This window comes from Rhincodon typus, unplaced genomic scaffold, assembly GCF_021869965.1.
Source record: "Rhincodon typus isolate 14 unplaced genomic scaffold, sRhiTyp1.1 hic_rhity00002207, whole genome shotgun sequence".
Taxonomy (NCBI): Eukaryota; Metazoa; Chordata; class Chondrichthyes; order Orectolobiformes; family Rhincodontidae; genus Rhincodon; species Rhincodon typus.
The window spans coordinates 2,456-25,000 of NW_025967845.1; the positions used below are offsets into that span (position 1 = coordinate 2,456).

Sequence of the window (22,545 nt, forward strand, 5' to 3'; positions counted from 1 at the left end):
AATAAGATGCCAAGTGTATGCGCAGGTCCTCAAAATTCATAGAAATTCTGTTTACCAAGCTGTACAGGTTGACTCACTCCTGCTCATACCGTCATGGCAAGGGTCAGTAGTACTAATATTTTTCTCCCATAGGGAAACAATTTTGCATTTGCAAGTCACGCTGAATGAGGAGTGATAGAAAATGTATTTTACTTTGTTAAAATACTGGCCTTATCAAATTTGATTGACGTTAAAAAAATTAACTGAAGTTTGTTTTTTCTTAAAAGCCATACCTTCGACACCACTCAATCCGTCCTTCACCCTCACAGTTTTTGGCCCAATAATTATCTGCCAAATTCTTCATTGCAACTGCATATTCACTTAAAGTCTCTTCATCTTCACAGTGTTCACGCCAGATCTTGTCAAAGTCTCCCACTGTGGAGGGGGACAAAAAGAAGTTAAGTTCCATTTGAAGATGAAAAAAAGTCTCCTAGGGAACAGTAAGCCATGTTTGATTAATAGATTTTCCAAAAGGTCGGCATGTCTTCAGGTAAATACTATACAATAGCATCTTGTGCTTACGTCTCACATTTTTCAGCTGTTATTCTATCTCAATATCCTATGTTGAGCTTTGAAAATTAATCTTTAATTACTTTTCTAAGCAGTGCAAAGACAATGAGTAAGCTACGCAATAAAACTCCCCTTATTCTGCCCCAATAATATTGTGCCTCAGCTCATCTCAGCACAGCACCTCCATTGGACCGTTTTGTATAGCCTACAGATAAGGTATCACCCTTTTGTAGAAATTACCAATCCGGTATTCTAGTGGCATCAGTTATGAGTTACAGGCCAATGTCCACTAAAGACTGGGTCAGGTCTGCACAGCACCATTATAATTGCTTGCAGCCAACAGGTACTGAAGACTTTCTTATGGTCTTTCATTTCAACAGAGAGCCAAACTCAGGTCAAAGATGCAGAGATGCAAGGAATTAAAGTGGAGATAAAAGACCAGCATTCAACATTTCACAAGGTCAACATTTTAAACAGGCTCCTTCAAAACTTTAACCTGACATTTTATTTTTAAAAGGGGGAGTGGTGGTGGTTTAAGGCATCAGAAAACAAGTACCAGAAAACAAGAAATGTCTCTAAATCTAAACACCTGGATCGTGATTTCTAATGGTACGTGCCAGTGCAATACAGCAGCATAAATGTACTGACAATAACTGATCTGCTGTCACTAAATAAAATTTTAACTTATGAAACTATAATTACTCAACTTGTCTCTCTCAGCTAATTACTTGATTTTATCACCAATAAGTCATGGATTGGTTGTGGCTTAACTCCTACGCCACCTTTTCTTAAGACACAGCTTTGCTATTTTTAGTTGCCCTGGCAAACAAAGTATGACGAATCATCATTCAAACATTGACATCTTTAATGACACAGAAATGGATACAAATATCATTAGGAATTTTGGCCAAAATTCTAAAAGCCGCAAATTATTTAGAGTTAGAGATAAATAACTAAACACAAAATCATTTTCCCTTTTAAACCAAATTGATGTGTAAAATTGAAATCTTTGACAAGATCATTGCCTTTACATTTATTCTTTCAGCAATACACATTCTTACTTGTTGATTCCTTACATCTCACCCAGAAACCAACTGAACAAACCCCTAAAACAAGGTGCAGAGCTGGATGAACACAGCAGGCCAAGCAGCATCATAGGAGCAGAAAGGCTGACATTTCGGACCTAGACACTTCATCAGAAATGGGGGCGGGGCAGGGAGTTCTGAAATAAATAGGGAGAGAGGGGGAGGTGGATAGAAGATGGACAGAGGAGAGGATAGGTGGAGAGGAAACAGACAGGTCGAAGAGGCGGGGATGGAGCCAGTAAAGGTGAGTGTAGGTGGGGAGTTAGGCAGGGGATAGATCAGTCCAGGGAGGACGGACAGGTCAAAGGGGCGGGATGAGGTTAGTCGGTAGGAGATGGAGGTGGGGCTTGGTGGGAGGAAGAACAGGTTAGGGAGGCGGGGACGAGCTGGACTGGTTTTGGGATGCAGTAGGGGGAGGGGAGATTTTGAAGCTTGTGAAATCCACTGGCCCTAAACCCCACCTCTTCCTCTGTTACATTGATGACTGTATCGGCGCCGCCTCATGCTCCCACGAGGAGCTCGAACAGTTCATCCACTTCACCAACACCTTCCACCCCAACCTTAAGTTCACCTGGACCATCTCTAACACCTCTCTCTCCTTCCTGGACCTCTCTGTCGCCATCTCGGGCAACTACCTGGCAACTGATATCCATTTCAAGCCCACCAACTCCCACAGCTACCTAGAATACACTTCCTCCCACCCACCTTCCTGCAAAAATGCCATCCCCTATTCCCAATTCCTTCGCCTCCACCGCATCTGCTCCCAGGATGAGGCATTCCACTCCCGTACATCTCAGTTGTCCTCGTTTTTCAAGGACCGCAATTCCCCCCCACTCAGTGGTCGAGAACGCCCTCAACCGTGTCTCCTGCATTTCCCGCAACTCATCCCTCACACCCCGTCCCCGCAATAAGAACCAAAAAAGAATCCCCCTCGTCCTCACGTACCACCCCACCAACCTCCGGATCCAACGCATCATCCTCCGACACTTCTGCCATCTGCAATCCGACCCCATCACCAAAGACATTTTTCCCTCCCCACCCTTACCTGCTTTCCGGAGGGACCACTCTCTCTGTGACTCCCTTGTCCAGTCCACACTCCCCTCCAGCCCCACCACACCCGGCACTTTTCCCTGCAACCACAGGAAGTGCTACACCTGCCCCCATACCTCCTCCCTCACCCCCATCCCAGGCCCCAAGAAGACTTTCCACATCAAGCAGATGTTCACCTGCACATCTGCCAATGTGGTATACTGCATCCGCTGTACCCGTTGTGGCCTCCTCTACATCGGGGAAACCAAGCGGAGGCTCGGGGACCACTTTGCAGAACACCTACGCTCGGTTCGCAATAAACAACTGCACCTCCCAGTCGCGAACCATTTCAACTCCCCCTCCCATTCCTCAGACGACATGTCCATCCTGGGCCTCCTGCAGTGCCACAATGATGCCACCTGAAGGTTGCAGGAACAGCAACTCATATTCTGCTTGGGAACCCTGCAGCCCAATGGTATCAATGTGGATTTCACAAGCTTCAAAATCTCCCCTCCCCCTACCGCATCCCAAAACCAGTCCAGCTCGTCCCTGCCTCCCTAACCTGTTCTTCCTCCCACCTATCCCCTCCTCCCACCTCAACCCGCAACCCCATCTCCTACCTACTAACCTCATCCCGCCCCTTTGACCTGTCCGTCCTCCCTGGACTGATCTATCCCCTCCCTATCTCCCCACCTACACTCACCTTTACTGGCTCCAACCCCGCCTCTTCGACCTGTCTGTTTCCTCTCCACCTATCCTCTCCTCTATCCATCTTCTATCCGCCTCCCCCTCTCTCCCCATTTATTTCAGAACCCCCTTCCCCTCCCCCATTTCTGATGAAGGGTCTCGGCCCAAAACGTCAGCCTTTCTGCTCGGCCTGCTGTGTTCATTCAGCTCTGCACCTTGTTGTCTCGGATTCTCCAGCATCTGCAGTTCCTACTATCTCTGAACAAACCCCTATGACTAGTATGACTTTCTTCAGATTATACTTCTATTGAAGCCCACTCACTGGTGCTCTTCTGAATATAATCAGAAACTATTTGCAGGCTGAACAATTAAACGTTTGACGTTTTCGAAGTGCTAAGAATTTTGTTCTACATAATATTTAGAGCTCAGATGAGCTGTAAAATCAAAGGATTGCACACCACCCTGATGCTGAAAAGCATTTTGCAGCTTTAGAAAAGAATGCTTCTCCAGACAATATATGAATCAAGCTTTATTTTATCCTTTGCTACCTTGTTGTTCACAACCTAGCTCAGCTTATTCTTTACAGTATCTCACATGGTCTTGGTGTGGGTGGGCAATAAATGCCAGCTTTGTCAGCAACACCTACATCCCAAGTATGAATAAAATAAAAGACATCTCTCAAAGAAACATAAAAGATCTTTTCATAATTGCTTCTTGTATATAAAAGAAGAAAAAAAAGTATCTGTACTTTAACCAATATTCTGCTAATAACGCTGTGGACTGGAAACATCAAATGAACATTTTTGTCACCTCACTGTAAGCAATGACATGGCATAAATACGACTCAATTCAGTACTGCTTCATTCTGCAGTAAATGGTGAATTAAACTAAAAATAGTCGAGTATTCTGTTGATATAGAAAGTGAATATTCTAACCCCTTATAGACATAACCAGTTGAAGGCAAGAAATAATCAAGCAAACTCATTTACTTAGCAAACCACATTCATCAGTTCCCAGTAAAGGGAATATTACAGCAGATTGAGAGATCAGAGAGAAAATAAAGATGTCACATATTTGACTCATCACTTGCTTAACCATGAAAAGCAGTATCAGCTGGGAAAATGTCAACAACCTCAATCACTGGAGAGATCATTTCCTCAGCCTGAAAGTGTGTTGAAAGCAGAGGCTTCCTAGGATCTTGGGGAACTTGGTAAAGTCTGATGCACTGACATGAGTGAATAGTCCAATGGAAGGCACACAATGGCTCCATTTACCAAAAAGTGATTCCAGGATATTCACTTCAAAAGAGCTGTTATTCAGATGTTTGCTGCAGTTGCGTAAATATTTTTTACATAGGGTGAGGGCAGATACTGCAAAGATGGCAGCGAGTGCAAGGAGAGTATGAAGAAGTGAGAGAATACAATGCAAGGGAGTACTGGAAAATGTTTTTGAGCTTCCCACTGTTATGTAGGACTCTGAACAAAATAATAAAATTTTCTCCAAGTTCTAAAATGGTTTGTAGTTTTTAAATGATTGACTATTTAAGAAACCTAATGACACAAACAGAACATTTGCTTCAATAAAATCACTTAAACAGTAGATTTGAAGGGATGTGAGGACAACCGATTTAGCCATTCACTGCCAGATCCGGCTGGACAACAAAAACGCTCAGGTCCTGTTTTCATCTATTAAAACTACTCACTCTTCCATCATGATCCTGAATGCAAAGATGACACTTGGCTGCCATTATCTATTACAAAGCCAGGTCCTATTTTCTTCAGAGGCTTTTGTTTGTTCATTCTACTAGCTGAACTAAAGAAGATTAATATCCAAGGGAAAAATAAAAACAGCCTAACAGTAGCGCAATACACACAATCACAATAGCCAAATTCAAACTAGTCCAAACCACTTGCACAAGAGACAGAAAACAGGAACTTCTATAGCGTTCCAAGGGGAAGCTGGAAGCTGACAAAGAATCAATAAAATTGACAAATACGGGTTTCAACTCTGAAATTAACAAATGTTGAAGTGATTCTAGGTTTGCCTAAAAACACTATTGCTTGTTCACAATAACAAACGTCAAATCTCTTTTATTAAGAGATCATTTATAAAATTTCTCTTTCCATGACATAATCATTTGAAATGCCAAAGAAGACTTCATGCTGAAAGGCCTGCCTATTTTAGATAATTGAAATCAGAAGCTTTTTCTAAATATACAATGCTGGGATTCTAAAATCAGTTGCTGTTTGACCTCCAGAACAACAGCAGAGCCCAGGCGGAGTTGTCAGCGTACCTTGGATCTTTAATCTCTATCTCCTCATTGCTGGCTGGAAAGAAGCATACACTTGGCCTGCAAGATGGAAAACTACTGAACCCAACTCACAGAGGAAACAAATTATTGGATAGCAAACTCCAGGAAGTTGTGCCTTTTGTGAACAGCTCTTTAGCATCTCCGGATTACCAAATGTGTACTTTACAACCTATCGCCTCTCCAGTTCTGCTCAATTTTCTGAGTGCTCTATACGTAATTAGAGTAGCAAAGCACTTTCATGCGCTTCAAGCGTGTTCGTAATAAACCCCAGCTTTGATTTTGCCTCACTGGATTTTACTGAGTTTATTTTTTTAAAAAAATGGAATGCAAAAGCCAGGTTTCAGCAACAGCCTTCAGCCTTCCTCAGTAAGAGTCATGAGCAAAATAAGAAAGGAGGAAGTGAAATAATACCTCTCCGTCTCAGGCTTTAGAGGGATAAACAATCATTATTTAAATACACTCTCATTTCCCCTTTGTCAGTGACAGGATTTTAACTGCCCGCAAGTAAAATGGTCAAATAAATTTGTAGTATAAATACAAAACAAATAGGTTAAGCATTTTTAACATTCACTCTGCTTGTGAATCAGAGTTGAGTTAGCTTTGTCATCATTTCTCCAATGAAACAGATGGCAACTTGTACAGTTTGCTCATGTTCAAATCAAGAAATTTCTAATAAACAAAAGTAGAAATTACTGGAAAATCTCAACAAGTCTGGCAGTATCTGTGGAGAGAAATCAGAGTTAACATTTTGGGACCAGTGACCCTTCTTCAGAACTGCCAGTTCTGGCAATGAGGATACAGAGCTAGTACGTCTCATGGTGTCTTGTTTAGATTTAACTAGCTCCTTCAAAATACACTGCATCACACTGGTGTTGCTTAACTGCTTCAGCAATCATTTTACAATCAGTTTAATGATCTCCCACCTCACCTAAATTATGATATTGTTCAAGCATAGTTTACATATAACAGCCACGATTTGTAGTCAACTTAAAGCTAGATCCTGGAGGAACTATGTGAAAAGACACACTGGTGAGAGTTTGCAGGGGGTCCCCAATTTACAAACATCCAACTTCCAAAGCTGATACTTAAATTGCAATTCCATGGAAGGTTATAATTTTATTTGATCATTTACTGAACTTACGAGCAGCTGCTTTACATTGTCCTGCATTGTGTTTTGACTTGTACACAAATCAACTTGTGAACAGACTCCACAACAGAACCTGTTTGCAACCCAAGCAGTGGCTGTACATTCTGCAGCCGATTTCTCTGGCACGGTCACTAAGTTAAATATGCTCATGCTCCTTTTTACTTCAATTACATTCAAAATATTCTGAACATTCTTTTCTTTAATCCAAGGTGATTTGTAAATGAATTTTCAAAAACACTTGCACTGTAATTTTAAAATTCCAATGTACTCACACTTTCTTTGCAAGATCTTTTTTAACCACAAAGTCCTTGAACATCAATATTTGTTTCAGAATTATTCTAAAAATCGATACTTAGTTAACACTCACCGCGAGTAGCAAAACAGCTCTCATCAGTCATTACCATCATGCTTTGCAAATGTTGAACTGACCTCTTTTGCCTGATTTCTGCAAACGAGGCAGGTGACCACCCCCCCGCCATTGTTGCGAACCTGTGATCGATTTCAGTCATACCCACTCATTTAATTGCACTCCTAGCTTTCCAATCATGACCGTTTGGCTCTACCAATCTTTATAAACTGTAAATTCAGCAATGCCCAGGGATATATATTCTCTTTCTTATTTTAAATACTGCTATTGAAAACGAAGGGATCAGCTTTTAGACTTGTGGTGGTTTTCAACTGAGATAATTCCTTCCTTTTTATTAATTCATTCATGCAATGTGGGCATCACTGGTTGTGCCAACATTTATTACCTGGTCCGAGTTGCCCTTGAAAACAGCAGCAGTGGTAAGTAAGCATTCTTAGTGCTGAAAGCCAGCATTGTGAAAATGGGGACATTGTATCATTAAATGTTACAGAGTGTTCCAAGAGTGGTCAAGTGGCAACATTCAATTCTGGACTGTAATAGGGCTGCGGTTTAGTGCAATGTTTTCAACAGCTCACTCAACACTGCTAAGGGGTCATGGAAAAGCAGTTCTAGGGTCACAGATAATTGAAGAACAAGACAAAGACAGGACATACTTCATGACTTTTAGCTGTCTGACAGGGATGGAGTCAAGTGGAGTTGAACAATTCGGTGTAGCTAAGTCCCAGGTAAAGGCACAAGATTAAGCTTGCTGTGGCTAGCTTGTGAGGCATTCCGAGGATGCCTGCAAGCATTAATTCTTAAATGCAGCTGACAGTGAAAGTTCAGAGTCACATGCAGCAGTTGCTTGGTACAATCGAGCTAGATGAGTCGCCAGGGGCAAACGTTAGCTTGTCAGAGTCAGGAGTCAGCAAACAAGTACTAAAAAACCAAAAGAATTGAGGATGCTGTAAATCAGGAACAAACACAGATGTTGCTGGAAAAGCTCAGCAGGTCTGGCAGCATCTGTGAAGAAAAAATGAGAGTTAACGTTTCAGGTCGTGACCTTTCCTCAGAACAGCAAACAAGTGCCGGTGGGCAACTTTCAGAGTCCAGACAGCGAGAACCCAGGAAAGGAAGGTGATCAAGCAGAACAGGAGCAATCATTGAGGCAGGCCATGATGGAATGGCTCGAGCTAGAGAATTTCAGGTCAGATCAAAAGTGAAGAATTGAAAACCCTTGTAAAAGTTTATTAAAATTTGATGACCCATCATGTCAATAACATCTGAGGGTTACGAACAAATCTGTGGGATCTGTCATGATCACATTCATTAGGTGATGTATGCTATGGGGTGTTAAATCACAAAATACTGCAACACCCATGTTAGTTACATGTTAATTTTGGGTACTAGGAGAAAGTTTTACATGTATTGGAGACTGTAATATTGTTCTAGCTTATAAGCTTACTGTTATTTGCTCAAAATAGTGGAAACTTGTGGCTTTATTCTCTGGAACTCACCTTTGTCTATTTTAAAACTAAGAGTTACTGGTTCCCCAAACATGTTAATAGCAATGATTTGCTAGTCTCATCCAGGATCACAGCCAAGTTGGTGACCTGGTCTGGGATCATCATAACTCTTTCTCTTACAACCTCATGTTGTAAGACTGTTTGATATCCAGCATTGGATAAGCTGCTTTTTCTTTCCCTCCAGCTTTATGTTGGAGAGATCTGAGCTGTTAGCTTCTGGCCCTAACTAACTGTGCCATCATTAATGTTTTCATATCCCTCTTCAGTCACTATCTCTAGCTAAAATCAGACCTTTCACAACCTCAGAAACCCATTCAACATCAAGCTAAGCTTCTGATCCTACAAACAGATGACAAGCATCCATGTGCATGATGTCGTCCAAATCCCCCCATATATAAATCCACTTGCCACTGAAATCCTCATTCATGTGTTTGGCATTTTTGGTGGTAGGTGATGACAATTTTTATGGACCAGACCAAACCCTCTTCAAATATATTGAGGTGGTAGCCTGGACCCTAACTTTTATCTTATTTAAAACAAGTGTAAGGTCCTGTGTTCCAGATGTAATTCAATTGGTCACACTACTCAGCTTTAAGCAAAACACACTTTATTTGTACTCCCAGTTAAAATACAAACAAATGAAAGAAGAATCGGTTTAACTTTAGCTCTATTGCAAAACTTGATAGAATAATAGATTTAACTACACAACAAATTGTTCCAATATTGTAACATCCCATAGACACACCCTTGACAAAGGCAAATTCGGTAAAATAGGTTGTCTCACATGCGATGTTTCTCCAGTCCAGGAGAAAAGAATGCCAAGAGAAAGTTCTGGCAAAGAGAGGGAACATCAGCTTTCATCTGAGGGTTACTAGGTCCAGTGACCTTTCCTCAGAACAGCAAATAAGTGCTGGTGGGCAACTTTCAGAGTTCAGAGAGCGAGAACCAAGGAAAGGAAAGTGACCAAGCAGAACAGGAGCAACCATTGAGGAAGGGTCACCGGACCCGAAATGTTAACTCTGTTTTCTCCTCCACAGATGCTGCCAGACCTGCTGAGCTTTTCCAGCAACTTTGTTTTTGTAACTTCAGCTTTATGCTGCGGTTGAGAGAGATGAAACTGCTTCTACAGCCAACTTCGAAAACCCCAACAACTACTGAAAAGTTCAACTAAAACCCTGGTTCTGACACTCTTTCATGCTTCAATTGTCTAACTGTAAAACAAATACCCAGCGACATCACAAGCTGTTTACTCTACTGGCTTGGAGCAGACAGCTCAGTACCTCTGTCTCAAAACTGTCTCTTCAAAGCAAAAACACATAACGGAACACGTAGTAGTGTCACACAATGTCCTCTAAATGACCATGCATCTCCAACCACCACTCCATCCTCCCAAAGGCAGCTGTCTAGCTTTACACATGCAACACACTTCAGGAAAGATATACACTTCTAGAGATAGTGTAGTGTAGGTTTAGCAGAATGATACATGGATTAGAACAGTTAAACTACAAAGAAAGATTGCACAAACTAAGGGTGTATTCCCTGAAATTTAGTAGCTTAAAGGGGTAATGTGATTAAATTTTCCAAGATATTAAGGATAACAAATAACCAAGTTGATGTAAACAAACAAATTTCCTAGTCTGTGTCCAGGACGAGAGGATATAATGACAGACCTTACAGGAAAGGATTTCAACACACAATGTTTGGAACAGTATTCCAGAAGTGGCAATTTATGCTATACTAATTATTAATTTTAATCTGAGACTGATAAAATTTTGTTATCCAGTGGGATATAAGCCATACGATCCTACTGACTCTTATAACAAACTTTAGGGGCAAAGTGGTCTCTTCTGTTTCTTTGATCATGATACATGGATAGCCTTCATGGAAACAGGGTGAAGGAGAAACACTGGAATACAACATTTAGTGACTTCATATCTAGAGCTCAAATGATCATCGTTAAAGTTATAACACTTAATGGCTAACATAACTGTCACAATGCTTATCAGATATGCATAAACTGATTTATAACTTTATGAAGACACTTTATATTTTGATAAATTAACTTTTGAAGGATTATGAAAAAATGATTTATTTCAAGTTTTGTGGAAGTAGCCAGAGTCTTCTTAATTTATGAAAAAAAAACTGAAGCATCACTGTGGATAGAGCACTTTTTACAACAAGGTTTCCTCAAAACCAAACAAAAAACAAAATTGCACAACTGGTGATAACTGCTTGTTCTGCTGTAGACCACTACTGGTTCAATTACTGGATGGAATGTGCTTTGGTTAGTTGGGGACAAGGAGCCTTAGAGGTAGGGCTGCCCAGCTGATCTCTCCTATGTCTGAAAAAAATAGCTTTCATTGAATTCAGAGTGAAACTACTTGCTGCTTTGAGTGACTGAAAGAACTTCTCAATGTCATATTTCCTGAGCAAACTGTGTCTGCCAAGACTCCTTTGACAACTTTGATTGATGAGTGACTTGACCATGTGACAGAACATCGAAGAGACAGAATTCGGAACATTCTATGCTTTATCCTTTTTTGCTTTCTTGAATGGCCAGAAGTTTGTTTTTTTAGAAAAAGTGAACTTCTGCAGACAGCAATCTCTTACTTCGTGTGAGTGGATGTATATTCATGCACACACTTTGGGTTATTTAAAAGTTGGGTTATTAAACTTCCACATCATCAACTGTGTACATTAACTAGTTATTACTAGTTCATGATGAAGTCTTGTTTTGACAATAAACCAATAATTGCATTTAAAGAAACCTGGTTGATAGATTTTTTTCATTTAAAACTTGATACAGATAAGGTATTTAATTAGCTATTGTGGTAACTGGGAAATATATTCTTCATTTGTGTTGTGATCCGTGGAGTAATGTGAGTAAGTGTGACAGTTCATTCTACCATCCTCAGACATAACAACTTTAAAAGTTGAATTGAGAGAAGTGCATGGAAAAAAAGAACTTATCAAAGTATGGTTGAACAACAAAATTTCAGCAGGAAACTTGCAAAAGTCCAGGCTCTTCAATTTAAGCTCCCTGCAATTGTTGTGCTGTGGTAAACAAACAGCACAGTACAGTTTTTTCTCTGATTTTGCTCTAATTACAAGGCCCAAGTGTTTGTGCAATGTGCAAATAAAATGTAATTGGTGTTTTACTGTACAATACACGCATCTCCTTTCCAGTACTACAAATCAAATTGCGTTGACTTTTTTCCTGTGCTTAAATCTAACAATTTCAACCTGAAAAGTCTATTTTAGAAGTTATCTTCTCCTGGTTTGACAAACAAGGTTGCAAAACTGAATTTCTAAAGTACGAGTATTTCTACTGTAAACACTTTCACAAATAAGTGTATGATTTTAACTCTGGATCCAATTAAAACATACCAGTTGATTTCTTTGATTTTGTGACCCAGTAGGAGCATACAAACTTCAACGTACAGAAGTGACCAAAATCTTTAGCATTACAAGAACAATACCGCAAATCCTTAGGACGGAGGTCATATTAGATTTTGGATATTTCCAAGTTTCAAGCCACGTGTTGCAAGCCATTGACAGATCAAGCCAAGATAGGTTGGAAGGAATCAAAGGTGACTTAGGGTGTGGGATACAGCATTGATCAAAATGGTGAAGCGAGTAACTAGTCTGATGTAACCATATCAAGGCGGGGCCTAGCCAAATTATCCAGGCACGTTACTTATTGATGTACAAGTGTCCAGTTTTCAGACAGATGGATTTGAGGTATTCTAACTGCTTACTGAAATGTCAAATTCAATTCTTGGAACTTCAGCAGCACCAATAACCCAAGTTTTAAATTCAGGAACCCTTTCAAATTAAACAATCAGCTTCTAGTTGTTTGAGTACTTTGCAGCAATAGCCAGAGAATCCCCACAGTGTGGAAACAGGCCATTTGGCCCAACAAGTCCACACCGGCTCTCTGAAGAGCATCCCACCCAGACCCATCCTCCCCCCACCCCCCCAATCCCGTCCCTGTAACCCTGCATTTCCCATGGCTAAGACACCTAATCTACACATCCCGAACACTATGGGGCAATTTAGAATGGTCAATCCACCTAATCTGCGCATCTTTGGACTGTGAAAGGAAACCACAGCGCCCAGAGGAAATCCACGCAGACACAGGGATAATGTGTAAACTCCACACAGTCATCCAAGGGTGGAATTGACCTCGGGTCACTGGTGCTGTGAGGCAGCTGTGCCAACCACCGAGCCACTATGCTGCCCCATACAAACCATGAAGTATCACATGAAAATCCAGAAGGGCAAAAATCATATAAGAGAGGTCTGTACCATCAAATGCACACTGGCTACGGTAACTCAAATACCTACAGTGTACAATGCAACATGTCAATGGAATTTTCTTATTGATACAGTTCTAAAATCATCTCCATACATTGTGCTGAAAGTTTAAACTGTTGCTAAGAGATGCTTTGCCTACACTACAGGCCATGAAATCGTTGAGCAGCAATTAGTCAAGATGAAAAAAAATTCTGTGAAGGGAATGACATTTTTTAAAATGCTAATTCAGATATCTGCAGAAAGAGTTCTGCAAACAAACAACGTTTCAATAACCATTCAAGTAACATGCTGTAGTGCTTGGCACCTAAGTGAATATTTGCCTAATGAATTAATTCACAATTATGAATGGACACATTTCCTCTATGAACAAAAAGCCCACTAAAACATTAGTACAGCTATGGCTAAGAGTACCATCTAGAATTGAAAAGGCATTTTTAAAAAATTTTAATAATCAGCAAAGGATGATCAAGAAAGTGATAAAAGGACTGAAAATGAGAGTAAATGAGCAAGACGCAAAAACAGACAATAACAGTTTTAACACGCATGTAGAAGGAAGAAATTAACAAAAGTAGAGGCAGAGACTGGAGAAATTATAATGATGAATGAGGAAACAGTAGAGTTATTAAAGAAAATGCGTTACAATGAACATACTGAAGGTTATGGAGAAACAAGGGTCTGATGAAACTGAGAAAATTATAAATAACTAATATTAAAGTTCTTTAGAAATTAACAGGACCAAATGTCAGACTACCCATAGGATCTCACAGCCTACGCTTCAGGGTTTCAAAAGAGCACATCCATGTGTTTTGATCTTCCAGAATTTCCCATATTCTAGAACGTTCCCATTAGAAGGCAAAAATGATGGGTAAGTAAAGAAAGTGAGGAAAAAAATTGGAACCATATACCAGTTAGGTTGATATTAGTGGGACAAATGCTAAATACTACTGACAAAGATGCATACATCAGGAAATTCACAATGGGACCATCCTTTGCAGTTAGTGGTAAAACACATGCATCACCACTAACATTGGGGAAAAACAAATCAGTCCACACGGTCCCTCACGGTAGTTTAAATCCAGCACTGAATCAAAGGGATCTTCTAGGGTAAGGCAGAAGTAGCGAATTCTAGCATTGTCTACTCACAGGGAACTGAGGAGGCTAGTTCGCTGAAAATGTTTAAAAGAGAAGGCAGATAGATTTTTGAAATAATTGGGCAGATGAGGGCTACGAGGAGCTGACTGAATGGTCGGGCAAGCTTGCTGTGCAGAATGGTCTACTCTTGCTTCTATTTCTTATGTTGTTATCCCAAGGGACTGCCTAAAAAGATTTTCTTGTAATGTCAAAAGTTTGGCAACTAAATGCAGTGCAGAAGTATCCAACGAAACAGCAATAGGATAATAATCTGATAATCTATATTCATGCTACTGGTTGAGGATAAACATTTTTCAGAACACTGAGGAAACCCCTCTACTAATCTTCAAAATAATGTCATGGAATCTTTCACGTCTATCTCAGAGGTAAAAACTACTTTGATTTCATACCTTATCTAAAAGATTGCATTTCTTAAGCAGTGCACCGGAGTATCCATCTAGATTTTACATAAAAGTTTCTGGAGCAGGTCTTGAATCTACAATCTGATTAGAGGAGAAGGGTGCTCCCACTGAATAATGACTGGCACTTTGGAAAAACAAAGACCTTGTCCTTTGAAAAAGCAACATTACAAATATCCTCCACGGTTTTTTTGTAATCCTTCATTCTAGCTCCAAGTATACAGTTCCTTGAAGATATATGGACTAGACAACTAATTATTCATCAAAGAGTAGCTGACTAAAGAGACGTCAGTTGTCTATTCCGAACCACTTGCAAAACATGACTACAGCATAATTAACATAATCATCACTGTTGGAATTTTCCATTTTTAACTGACTTCAATTTTACAATGAAGTATCTGTCAATTCCACCACAACAATGATTGTCAAAATAACATTGTTCCCCTTTCTAACAAGTCAAAATTCAACAGCTAAAAATGCAGTCAAATTAATTGGTTGTTCTAATCCAAGTAAGTTATTTCCATCATTCAGTGCTACAAAACATGCTGTTGGATTATTGTTGAGCAACCCTCCTGATCCCCTCAAATTTGGACGATGTTAAGATTGCAGGTTTGCAGATTTGTTGCTCAAAGTGATCTCAAAATGGGATTACCAAATATGTGAAAACCTTAAGACTGCAAATGGAAGACTTCAATGCTACACCTTTTCAAGTATCACAAAGAATCTCAAATTGACCTATTCACTATGTTTAATAGTTAAGTAAGACCTTGTGCTGAACATGCAGTGTCTGTTTAGAATGCTGGAATTACCAAATAGCACGTGCACAAGAAATGAGCAATAAAATTTACCTTCTGTAATGTACACCAAAACCATTTTGACATAGACAAACAACTGAATGTGTGCGCATCTGCCTTTCAGCAAGGGAATTGTCTTGACATCTTGAGCAGATTCTTGAATTCCACCTCTCATTGTAGCAAGAGTTGGTGACAACCACACAAAAGTAAATGCGCAATGGAGTTAAGAACAAAGAGAACATCCCACAAATTAGATATCGAACAAAGAGACCATAAGAAGCCCAATTCATCACTTCATAAAACTCAATCATATCTTTGTGACTAAGCATTTAATTAACAACCTAAGAAAGTATGATCTATGAACTTTAACACAAAAATATACAGTGCAGTTAAATCTTATTTATCATCTTTAACTGCTAGGAATTATGATTACTTGTTTTAATTCCACTATCAATTCAACACCTGCCAACATGATTTTTCAACAAACCAATTGTCTCTTTAACATGCAACAATTCATTGAGAAATTACTGATGTACACCAAAATAGAACAAGCAGGTTGCATAAAGGGGAACTAGTAGATGTAGTGTATTAGACTTCCAAAAGGCGTCAAATATGGTGCCACATAAAAGGTTACCACATAAATTAAGTGTTCATGGAATTTGGGGCAAGATATTAACACATTTACAAGGTTGATAAATTAACAGAGAGCGAGGATAAATAGATCATTTTCAGATGGCAAACTGTAACAGTTTGTGTGGGACAGGGATCAATACTGGAGCCTGAAGTACTTACAAACTTGTTATTGACTTGGATGAAAGTACCACGTGTATCGCACAATGTGAGCTTTTCCACAGTGGAAGGAAGAGAATATTACTTAAATAGAGAGAGAATAGTGTGGTACAGAGAGATTGGGGCATCCTCGTACATGAAACATAAAACACTGGCATTCGGTACAGCAAGAATTAGGAAGGCAAATAGAATAGTGCATACTTTGCAAAGGGGTGAAGTATGAAAGTTATGAAGTTTTGTTACAGTTGCATAGGGCTATGGTGAGATCACAATTAGACTATTCCATAGAAGGGAGAAGGTTTGCTGTACTGATCCCTAGGATGAACAGATTGTTTTATGAGGAAAGGCAGAGAAGTTCAAGTCCATACTCATTGGAGTTTAGAAGATTGAAAGGTGATACCATTGAAACATACAAAGTTGCAAGCAAGCTTAACAAGGTAGATACTGAGAGAACGTTTCCCTTTGATGAGCAATCTAGAACCAATTGGCACATTTTTAAAATAAGGAGTCTCCGGTTCAGAATGAGACGAATAGGAAATTCTTCTTTGAGAATTATTAATCTTTGGAATTTACTAATCTAGGCAGCAATGGAGGCTGTCCTAAATATATTCAAGACCGAATCAGACATTTTGTTTTAAAAAGGGTCAGGCTGGAAGTTGAAGTTAAGGCTTACATTCAGATCAGCTACATTCTTATTAAATGACAAGGGGCCAAATAGCCTATTTCCAATGTAAGAAGTGTTTTTGCATAAAATACTTGCCGAGTCCTCTCACAAATACAAAGTGTTTCAACAGAACCATTATTTGGGTTAGATTTAACAACTGTTGTTCTCAAAAAGCAAATTCAACATATACTAGTACAGCAATATACTACAGCAATGTTTCATGTTTATAAATACAAATATAATTACCATGCTGTGTTTCAAATTTTTATCTAATGACTTTATTTCATAATTGGTCTACACAACCGTGTGTTTTCTTTATAAACAGCTAGTATAGCTCAATGTACAGCTAACCTTCTTAAAGATCCAGATGCATCCAAGCTCCACAATTTTACCAGCCTGTGTATCATTAGGTCTACACAACATCCAGGTAGGGATCCTGGGAGCCAGAAATGCTTCCTATTTTAAAGCTTTCACAATACTGCTTATATCAACTTGTACTCCACCCCAGAGATAAGAGGCGACTGCTACTTCTGAACCAATATACCTTTTCCTATTAGTCCTGAGAACATGTATTGTGTAGCATACCACCATCAAATGCATTTCACAACTGAAGTATATTTATGATATTTTCCCATTCTGATATCAGATAATAACAATTTTTTGGGTCTCTCTAGCATAAATAACACAACCAAATTAGGGCAGCATGGTGGCTCAGTGGTTAGCACTGCTGCCTCACAGTGCCAGGGACCCGGGTTCGATTCCAGCCTCGGGCAACTGTCTGTGTGGAGTTTGTACATTCTCCCCGTGTCTGCGTGGGTTTCCTCCGGGTGGTCCAGTTTCCTCCCACAGTCCAAAGATGTGCAGGCTAGGTGAATTGGCCATGCTAAATTGCCCATAGGGATGTGTAGATTAGGTGGGTTTTAGGGGGATGAGTCTGGGTGGGATGCTCTGAGGTTTGCTGTGAACTTGTTGGGCTGAAGGGCCTGTTTCTACACTGTAGGGATTCTATTCTATTCATATTACCATCAGGTAGATGGTAGATTCAGGCAGTGTTCAAAATTAATCACTGTCGTTGGTGTTTTGCAATCTGAATATAGTGAGTTAGAAATTCACACAGCGTTTTAAGACAGATTCAGCTAACGGGCATAGACATCAAAATAATTCAAACTTCTGGAGCACACCGCTTATTTCTCTATAAATGCGGTAAGAATAAATGGAGAGGGTAAAATATAACGATAACTTGCGAATGCCCATTACTCACTTTATAAAAAAATTACATCACCACATGCACAGGAAAAATATTTACCAGGCAAGCAAACTAATGGTAATCATTACTCTCTTAAGGGTCACAAAATTAAAAAAAAGATCACCTCAAAAAATACAAAAGAAAGTGTAAAAGCAAAGTACTACGGACGCTAGAATGTGAAATAAAAAGGAGTGCTGGGGAAACTTAGCATGCCTGGCAGCCTCTGCAGAGAGGAAAAACAAAGGTCGAGTCCAGTATAACACTCCCTGTAAAGGCGAGCACTTGTTTTTGTTTGTAGAACACAAATAGGAGGATTAATACACAGACTGAAAGATAACCGAATGACAGTAAACCAAATTAGAAATCGGTGATCTGTCGAGCTACGGTTGTTGTACTCTCCAGTGAAGCAGTACAGTGAGCGGGGGGGAAATAACCCACTCACCAGCTCAACCCCCCCGAAACTCTTCAGCCGGGAGAGGGGAGTGGGCTCACTCCCTTCCTCCACCCCACCCCCCTCTCCCTCCTCTTCATTATCACCTTCTCGATATTTCTTGCGCAGTTTCCTGTGGACATTCTTCACTACACCGGAGAGTTTCTCCTGCTCCCTCTTCCGGTCACCTTCCGAGGCCGAGGCCGCCGCCTCCTGTTTACCGACGAGCCCTGGCCCTGTAGCCCTCTGTACAAGACGGACACCAAGGTAGCCATCGGCCTCCTCCATGCTAATACCCGATCGGCTCCGCTCGGCAACGTTCGGCAATGCTCGGCTCAGGCCCCGCCCACACGCAGTCCATTGGCTGAGGCGCCCCGACTGACGGTGACGTCAGAGGGGCTGAAACGTGCTGGTCTCAGGGGAGACAGACAGGAGGCTGGAAGAGCATGGCAAACCAGGCAGCATCTGGAGGAAAGGAGCTGTCAATGATTTGGGTATTACCCTTCTTCAGGACTTGGATGTCGGGGGGGGGGCTGCAGGTTAAAAGAGGGGGTGGAGGCGGAATGGTGGTGATAGGTGTACACTGGTACTCGGTACGACCAAGTTAGTCGATGATAGGGTTGGTGGCCGAATGGGAGGGGTCATAAGGTGGAATGGAAGGGAGCAGGTGGAGCTGGAAAGGGAGCCCAGGGATCGTTGCAAAGGTTATTTGAAATTGGAGAACTCAAATGTTGAGTCCTCCGGGCTGTAGGGCACCCAGGAGGAAGATAGGGTGTTGTTCTTCAAATTTGCGTTGCGAGTCGCTGCGACACGGGAGCAGGCCGAGCACAGGCATGCTGGAGGGCGAGTGGGGCAGGGAGTTGAAATGGGCGGTGACCTGGAGGTTAGGTTGGCTGTTACAGGCCAGGGAAAGATGAGAAACTTGGCAAAATGGTCATCTAGTCTATGTTTTGTCTCACCAACATAGGGAAGACTATATCAAGAGCACTGGATGCAATAGACTGGGTTAGAGGAGAGGATGGGCTCTGCCTTCAAGGCAGCTTTTGGGGTTCCTACTCATTCTGATGCATCATCCTCAAGATGGTATCCTGGCATGGTCTGGTTTGCTGCTATCTTCCAAGCCTCAGTGGCAAAAGCAAGGATCGAGGTCCCAAGCCTACCTCAGCAAGAAGAGGAATTGATCTTGCACTGATGAAGTCCTGATGAAAGGTTTCGGCCCAAAACATTGACTTTCTCACTCCCCTGATGTAGTCTGACCTGCTGTGCTTTTCCAGCCTCTCACCTATAGACTCTGGCCTCCAGCATCTGCAGTCCTTATTGTCTCCATTGATTTTGCACTGTTAGCATTAATCAGAATGGGTAGTTGCAACCACCAACTACATTTTGTCTATGCAGGAAGCTACAGTTTGGTTTCAGTTCAATATCCTCAATCCAAACTGAACCAGCTGTATGTGCTGTGTCAGAGGCTGGGTATTCAAGTGTGAGTGGCTTGCCCTTTAATTCCTGTAAACCTCTTCAATATCCAAATTGAGCGAGTTGGGAGTGTAATGGTCATATTTCCTGAAGGACTATAGTCAAGTTCATTTTTTACAGGAACTCAACGAGTTTTGTTGTCAATTTGTCAGATGCCAGGCACAAAGTACTATTTTGTATTTGATTTGATTCAAAGAAAATTGTCATGGCATGCTTTGCCAATAAATATAGTCTGAATGTCACTTATGCTGTAACTCATTGTGAGAGTTCGGATAGTATGGAGAGGGAAAGCTGCTTGTGATGTTTTAAGTAATACAGGAAACAAAATAACATTCGGCTTAGATTTTGACTGCTATTGAGAGCTCTCTGCCATTGCAAAAATGGAAGACCGCCCAATGAGATGGGCCATCCTGCACCCAAAATTCTGTCCTCGCCACATGACTGAAATTAGAGCTGGTTGAATTTCTTAAATATATAATTCCGGGATTCCAGATCAGTTGCTATGTGACCTCCAGAGGGAAAGTGGGACTCCAGGCTGAGTTGGCTCTATGTCTTAGGCCTTTCATCTTTGCCTCCAAGTTTCTTGATTAAAGATGCCTACACCTTTGCCTGCCAGAAGGAATACTACAGGACCCAGCTGACCAAGGAAACTGTAACAGGGCACTAAACTCTGGAAAGTTGTAAACTACACAAACTGTTTTCTTAACATCACTGGATTTACCAAAGCTTGCCATTTATAACTTATCTCCTCTCCTCTCCTGTCTTCTGTAATTTCCTGAGCACTTGTGTGTATGGGTGGTGTAGTGAAGCATTTCCCTTGGTAATTTGTTTGTTTTGTTCATAAAGTTTATTTTTGATTTCATCTTAAATGATTTTTTGTGGGGTGAATATTAAAATTAAAAATTTGAAAACCAGTATTTTAAGAGCATTCTTTGACCTATCTCAGCAAGGGATGAGCGTTATTTGGGAAAAGCAAAACTTAAATTCACAGTATTTTCCGTAACACTAATAGAGGTCCCACCTAATGTCTTGACAAAACATCAAAGCATGTCATGTGCTCAGGCAAATTTGACATTTAAAGCCACTATTTAGTGATAAACTGTGTATACTATCTTGAGTATCTATCGATACCCAAAAGTTTTTCCATTCAGAGAAAAAAAGAGTTTAATTTCAGCAATAAAAAATCAAGTCAGTTCTGTGATTGAAATACTCCTGGATATATTTACTGATATAATGCAACATACAGGTCGAAAAACACACAATCCTTTTATACTCATCACATGCTAAACAGAATGCAGTTAATGGTTGATATTGTACAGAAATACAGAAAAAGCTAATTGAATCATGTTAGTGAACCTAATTTACATTTATTAATCTGTTTTCATGACAAAATGATTGAGCAGCCCCAAGGAAATCACATTGTGGGTTAATGTTGTTCTAATAATTTGTGAGTTGAGACTTAGTAAGAGACAAATTGGAATGTAAAGATAAGTAGAAGCGCCCAATGCATAATCTATTTACAATTTATGTACCTGCTACACTGGAAATACAGATTCCCATAATATTTAAAGATATTTATAGTTTCACATTTACAGTTCCATAAACTGTCCTGGATACACAAATGTTAGGAAACCTTAATACTGTATAGTAATTAAGGCAGAGAGGCTTTTAAAATTTTGCTATTCTAATATTGGGTACTCAAATGCACAAGGTGGCATGGTGCCACAGTGGTTAGCACTGCCGCCTCACAGAACCAGGGACCCAGGTTTGAATCCAGCCTTGGGTGACTATCTGTGTGGAGATTGCACATTCTCCCAGTGTCTGTTTGGGTTTCCTCTGGGTGCTCTGGTTTCCTCCCACAGTCGAACGACCTGCAGGTTAGGTGGACTGGCCATGCTAAATTGCCCATAGTGTCCAGGGATGTGCAGGCTAGAGGGGGTTAGCCATGGGAAATGCAGGGTTACGGGGTTGAGGTGCACCTGGGTGGGATGCTTTTTGGATGTGTGGGCTCAATGGGCCAAATGGCCTGCTTCCACACTGTAGGGATTCCATGATATATAATGCATTTGAACATACACTTGACAGGTGAAAGGTGCAGAATGCCCACATTTCCATTTGTATGAATTTGTAGTTGCAATGTTATATATTTGTCTTTAATGGACATGTCTTACGTAATGCTCCCAGAAGACATATGACTTCCCTTATCAATTTAACGGCAATTGGCACCAGATTGGACATATGTCAGAAGAGTCATACGAGACCTCTGGAAATTCAATGAACATTTTCAAGGCAAAACAGAAACTCATTGACAGTGGCTTCCTTGGAGATGTGAACAGTTGTTCCTAAAACATGGAAGAATGAGAGCCATTCAAGTTAATAGCTGAGACAGTTATAAGTTAATTAATAGCAAAATAATAAAAGCAAAATTCTGTGGATGCTGGAAATCTGAAACAAATACAATGAATGCTGGAGAAAATCAGCAGGCCTGGCAGCATCCATGCAGAAAAATAAGAGTTAACATTTTGAGTCTGGTATGACCCTTGTTCAGAACAAAAATGTTAATTACCTCAGCTAAAAGGTAATGGATGGGTCTGTGCTCCAT

General features: G+C 40.6%; 1 protein-coding gene across 1 annotated transcript; it reads right to left on the reverse strand.

Moving 5' to 3' along the window:
• Positions 1-272: 272 nt before the first annotated feature.
• On the reverse strand, positions 273-18,772 carry LOC109935224 (S-adenosylmethionine sensor upstream of mTORC1-like; the record flags this gene model as incomplete). Its single annotated transcript, XM_048593012.1, has 2 exons — positions 18,578-18,772; positions 273-414 (listed from the first exon to the last, which is right to left on the reverse strand). Coding segments are annotated over exons 1-2 (323 nt in total), but the record flags the coding sequence as incomplete, so codon positions are not given.
• Positions 18,773-22,545: the final 3,773 nt, after the last annotated feature.